Genomic DNA, 6,000 nt, shown 5'->3' with positions numbered 1-6,000 from the left:
AAAAAAAAAAAAAAAAAAGAAAAAGAAAGAAAATTACTGAAACTCAATAGTGAGCAGTGATACAGCTCCTGTACATTCTTTATTTCTTCAACATGGAATGCTTCAGAATGTGCAATCTATCCTTTGCTGGAGACACATTAGTCTTCTCTATGTTGTTCCAATTTCAATATACATGCTGCCCAAGCAAGTACTAGTTCACATGCTTAGTACAGAATATCCTTATAGCTTGAGGACAGGTAGCAATGTGTAAAAGAACTGTTAAGCACATCTTATGCATTTGGTCCTACGTACTGTTGTCAAAATAAGTGCTGAATTCCACATCTAGTTAAAGAAACTTTTAAGACCAAACACTAAATAAATCACAGAAAATGGAACCCAAAGGGGACAGTGAAAATAAAATAGTGAAACACTTAATTCAAACCTTATTTCAGAATCCACATCTCTGCTTAGAAACTTGGGTCTTGTACTTTCAGATGAATAATAACGTCCTGCAAAAACTTGATCACCATCAGCAGTAAAAGCTTCTCTACAATTTTTGGGTGGCTTTTGGGACTGCATGACTGCACGAGCCACAGAATTATTCTAGAATAAAAAAGTATATTTTTTTAAAACACTGCCAAAGTATTTCTGATGGCTGTACTTAAAACTTTTATCCACTGGTAAGAAAATTCAAGTATTTTTATTTAAACATCAAAATAATTCCAATAATAATAATAATAATAATAGTAGTAGTAGTAGTAGTAGTAGTAGTAATAATAATAATAATAGCAATAAATTTATGGAATATTTTACAAACAACCAAAACTGACAACAGTTCCTTTGGAAATAAAATGCACAAACCAACCAATAATATATTATCCTATAGATTCTCCCATTAGAAAAAAGTATAATAGTGAAACATATCTATGAAAACAATCAGTTATGAAGATTTCTAAGTGGCAGGAACCACATAAAGCATATGAACCACTGGCCTTACTTTGATCAGCAGCACAGTCTCTATGCTCCTCATGTCAATCAGGCTATTTGCAACAACAGCATTGTCTATTTCTAAAGCTGTCAGAACAGTTGGAAACTCTGGATGGTAAGCAGCTCTAGGAGACAGAGGGGGAGGGCATCTCAACAAACTTTAAATACAAGCAAACTTCATACATATAAAAAGCAAAATATGTAATTTAATGGGTAAGTAGACTATGGAGGATATAAAATATCTGACATATGAACTTATCTTTAAGAGGTTTATTTGCTGAACAATAGCATTGAAACAGTGTTAAGACACTGTTTTAAGCACACAGAAATATGAGCTCATGTAATCTCTTAACAAGCACTATAACATATTTTATCCTATTTTTTCTGATGAGGATGCTTCAGAGAGCTTAACAAATTCCCTAACATCCTAAAGACAGTTAAATGGCCAGGGTAGAATTTAAAGTAGGCAATACATATTTAAAACCCAGACTCATAACTACCATGCTCAAAATTGATTATAGTAGTTATACTGTTATAATTTCTAAGTCATTATTTCTCCTATAACTGCATACAAACATAAAAGTTAGTTAATTAAAACACATCTTAAATAGCTCAGTAACTATTTTACTGAATAACAGTGATGGGGATGGCTCAGCAAAAATGCTTGATTTGCAGACATGAAGATCTGAGTTCAAATGCTTGGTACCCACATAAAAAGCTGGACAGAGCTGTAAGCCCATCGCTGAGGCAAGCAGGACATGAGACCTTGCTAACCAACAATCTTCTTATAAATGAATAAAACACATCTTAAGTATCTGAAACAGTCAATGTTCTAATAGTTCTGATCTTTTTTTTACATCAAAACGCATCAGTTATATTAACATTTCAACCATAGTTTACAAAGTTCTTCACACACATATACACAAGTCTCCTTCAGAACAAATAAGTCAGCTCAACATTATTAGACCTACTAAAGATTCTTATCAGTAGCTAGTCAACAATAAAAATACTAGAATTTAGACCCTTCCACAGCTTCAACAACTTTGTACGTTAGCACCTTATATTTGATATACCAACTTAAACGCTGACTTTGTCATCATCCAGCTCTGTTTTATGAAACTATAATTTCTCAGTCTTACCAAAACTTTTCCTCCTAGGTTAAGCCTGTTAAGCCTGAAGACTTTATAAAGCCAGATCTACATTTTCTCCTAGGCACATTTTGTTTGAACTAATTTCTTTTTTTTTTTTTTTTTGGTTTTTCGAGACAGAGTTTCTCTGTGTAACCGTGGCTGTCCTGGAAATCACTCTGTAGACCAGGCTGGCCTCTAACTCAGAAATCCACCTGCCTCTGCCTCCCAAGTGCTGGGATTAAAGGCGTAAGTGTATCCTCAACTGCTTCTCTCCTCCTGTCACACCCACACATTCAAAACTTACCTCCTTCAGCTATAATAAAAATAAAGACATTCTCACTGACTTCTATAAAGAAATATTACTAATAAAAAATCTTGCAGCTACTTCAGGTTTTGTATATTTAGTGGAGTATCATTCAAATTCCTCAGTGATTCTACGCAGCTAGTTTAAACTTTTTAATAGCATAATTTCCAAGCCTCTACACAACTGCCAAGGTCCTCATTCTCAGCATATGAACTCACCCACCTCCCAGGAAACTGGAAATATACTGCACAAACTTAGTTCATTTTTATGCCCTTTCACAGTACATTGTAAATGAGACTTTATATATTTTGGTAAGTCTCTGAAAACAGTCTGGAAAGCCACACGCCAGCTTGGCAGTGATAAGAATTTCCCTTTACCAGCCGGGCAGTGGTGGCGCACGCCTTTAGTCCCAGCACTTGGGAGGCAGAGGCAGGCGGATTTCTGAGTTCGAGGCCAGCCTGGTCTACAGAGTGAGTTCCAGGACAGCCACGGTTACACAGAGAAACTCTGTCTCGAAAAACCAAAAAAAAAAAAAAAAAAAAAAAAAAAAAAGAATTTCCCTTTACCAAGGGCCCCCATGGCAGGTCACACAGCAGTCCGTACAACTGTTCAGGACTATTCTTTCTGGTCCCAAAATACATGAACAAGGGCTAGAGAGATGGCTCAGTGGTGAAGAGTCCTTGTTGTTCTTACAGAGGACCCTAGCACACATGCCAAGTAGCTCAAAACTGCCCAACTCCAGCTCTACGCATGTCAAGTGGCTCAAAACTGCCCAACTCCAGCTCCAGGGAATCATGCTCCCTTTTCTGGCAGTACTCATTTGTACAAATCAAGCCCCCTTAACTCCTGTTAAAAAAAAAAAAAGAAAGAAAGAAATCTTTAATAAAAATAAGTAACAGAATAGGTTCATGGAGGCATTCTCCCTCATGTAATTTAAAGAGCATCTTCTTAGTTCCCCACATGGCACCCACCAGCCATGCAGGTCACCAGTTCACATGGTCATTTTCAACATAAGCAATTGCAATTAAGCATTTCTGTCCTTAGACAAATTCATTAGTTAAAAGGCTAGTCAAGTCATTTATCATCTCTTCTGTCTTACCTAAGAAATAACTTAATGACTCCCTTATTTGAATTAACCTATATCCTATATTTTACTAATGCTTAAAAGAACCAAAGGTAATTGTCTCTACACAAATTTACCTGAAAATGATTGAGGTAGTAGACTTACAAAATAATCAGAAATAGTATTATTTTGACAAAAGTGAAGATGGACAGAAAACTTCAAAACGCATCTTGGATAATTGGACTTGGACTCATATATTTATTTTATTTCACCTTTTTTGGTTTTAATTTTGCAGGTTTCTGGGTCCTAGGTTCAAAATATCCCTTGAGTAACTGGAACTATAGGTGTACACCACTGTGCCAAGCTCACATACCTTTCTATATAAAGTGGATTGGTCAGCTAGAGATAAGTTTTGGCTATCATCCCCTTTAGAAGAAAACAGTTCTGCAAGCATCCTATGAAATATCTTTTCAACTGCGCACACAATTAAGCAAAACCAGAGACAGTATTTATCTGATTACCTGAGTCTCACATCATATACCTCATTCCGAAATTCAGAAACAATTATCTGTGGCCGAGAGGTCCCTGGTGGATAAAATTTTTTCATCAATGACTGAAGTACTCTTTCATCAGCATGATTATGGCAACAATAGGCTTGCAGAAGTCCTTTTAAGCAAGATTCAATGGCCAAAGCAAGTTCAGGGTCCCGTAGATGAATGCAAGCACCTAAGTGATCACCCACAAAAAGATCACAGGATTTATAAATATTTAAGTAATACTGTCCTACAGAGAGATCAGTCCCTAGAAGAACCTGACTAAAAAGTTTCTAAAACCCTAAATAGAAACAATTAAAAATAAATGAGTGGGGACTTTCAAACTAAAAGAGTATGGACTAGAGATGATATTGTCTAAACAAAGTAACAAGTGAGAAGGAAGCCATTTTATAGAGTACACGAGTCGAGAGTAATGCTATTTCTGTTCTGTCTCTTCACTATGGAGTCATGTCTACAGTTGTCTGGTTAATCGACAATTCTTTCCCTAAATTCTTTCTCTTGGTTTAGATTTTAAAAGAACAAAGGGAAAGGTAGGTATTTAAAGTGATTTTCTCATTATGCTTAAATATGTGAGCCAAGAGTACAACACATGTCTGTAACTGAGGTACTCAGGACACTGAGACAGGAGGATTGGGATTAAGAGTTCAAGACTAGATACAAAAGAGTCTTGTCTCTCCCACCCTGCTGACAAAACCCCTTAGTATAATTAAGGTTTATACATAACTAGATAGTTAGTTCAAACAAACTACTTCCTAGAACTAAGAACTTATATCAATGATACTCTCAAAAATAGTGGCAAATACCTAAAGGGCCAATAGGTTTATGAGTAAATTGTCTCCGTCTATAAGCATCATCTATTGCTTCCAGAAGAGCTGGAACATGAGGACCAAATCTTTTTAGTCGATCAGTTTTACTATCTTTCAGTTCTTTCAATTGTCTCTGATTATAGTTGAGTGTATGTCTCACTTCTATATCTTCTCTCCTAAAATACAAAGGCAAAGAAAGGAAACACATTATGTGCTAAATTATTCACAAATATTAGGGCTTTGTCCACAATAATTCCATGTTAACCAATAATCTTGCTATGCTAAAAATGAGATTTTTATTAACAAATAATTGAGTTACCAGACAGTAGTCAGCAGTTCTCAAAATTCACATTAAAAGTGATGCAACAGTAATAGACTAGGAATCCCACAGACTGCTAAAATGTACAAGTCCTAGAAACAATTTTACGCTGGGCGGTGGTGGCACATGCCTTTAATCCGAGCACTTGGGAGGCAGAGGCAGGAGGATTTCTGAGTTCGAGGCCAGCCTGATCTACAGAGTAAGTTCCAGGACAGCCAGAGCTATACAGAGAAACCCTATCTCAAAAAAACAAAAAAAAAAAAAAAAAAAAAAAAAAAATTTTACTATATCTTTATCAGTTCAGATATGCTGGCACAGGCCTTTAATCCCTGCAGTTGGGAGGGAGGTGTATCTCTGAGTTGGAGGTCAAGCTGTTCTATGCTGAGCTTTTCAGGCCAGTCAGGATTACACAATGAGACCTTGACTCAAAACAAGTTCAAAGAATCTTTATTACTATCATGAAAAAAGTTCTCTTTCCTCATATTAATAGCAGAACCACATGATATTCAATTAAGTAGAAGGGATGAACTTACTTAATTCGGACATGCTCTTGTTTGTCCTTTTCTATGGCTTGCTCAAACTGCTCCACCTCCTGGTTGACTGTACTTTCCTGATCCTGTAAAGCCTTTACTTTCTCTTTCAACCAGCAGATCCTTCTTTGCCTTTCCAATCGCTCTGGTTCTAATGACTGATCAGTACTAAAGAAAGTAATAAAACAAACATGGAAAAACGTTAAATAAAAACACAAGATTTAAAAAGCATAAGCCACTGTAAGCAACTTTCATTAAAACCAACACAAATATGCAGCATTCCACAGTACCTAATTACTACAGTGTGTTAATATGGAAATACAATTTT

General features: G+C 36.0%; 1 protein-coding gene across 4 annotated transcripts in view; it reads right to left on the bottom strand.

Annotated features, from left to right (window-relative positions):
* Positions 1–6,000, bottom strand: part of Smc6 (structural maintenance of chromosomes 6) — a 61,496-nt gene that overhangs the window by 29,052 nt on the left and 26,444 nt on the right. For all 4 annotated transcript variants that reach the window (XM_031357544.1, XM_031357545.1, XM_031357546.1 and 1 more), the window contains exons 13-17: positions 5,676–5,840; positions 4,821–4,999; positions 3,985–4,189; positions 977–1,091; positions 422–582 (exon numbers count right to left, since the gene is read on the bottom strand). In XM_031357544.1, coding sequence (XP_031213404.1) covers positions 422–582; positions 977–1,091; positions 3,985–4,189; positions 4,821–4,999; positions 5,676–5,840 — 825 coding nt within the window. The remainder of the gene's footprint in view (positions 1–421; positions 583–976; positions 1,092–3,984; positions 4,190–4,820; positions 5,000–5,675; positions 5,841–6,000) is intronic.

This window comes from Mastomys coucha, unplaced genomic scaffold, assembly GCF_008632895.1.
Source record: "Mastomys coucha isolate ucsf_1 unplaced genomic scaffold, UCSF_Mcou_1 pScaffold6, whole genome shotgun sequence".
NCBI classification, from domain to species: Eukaryota; Metazoa; Chordata; class Mammalia; order Rodentia; family Muridae; genus Mastomys; species Mastomys coucha.
The sequence above is the reverse complement of the archived record's forward strand: the minus strand, read 5'-3'. Positions and strand labels throughout refer to the sequence as shown.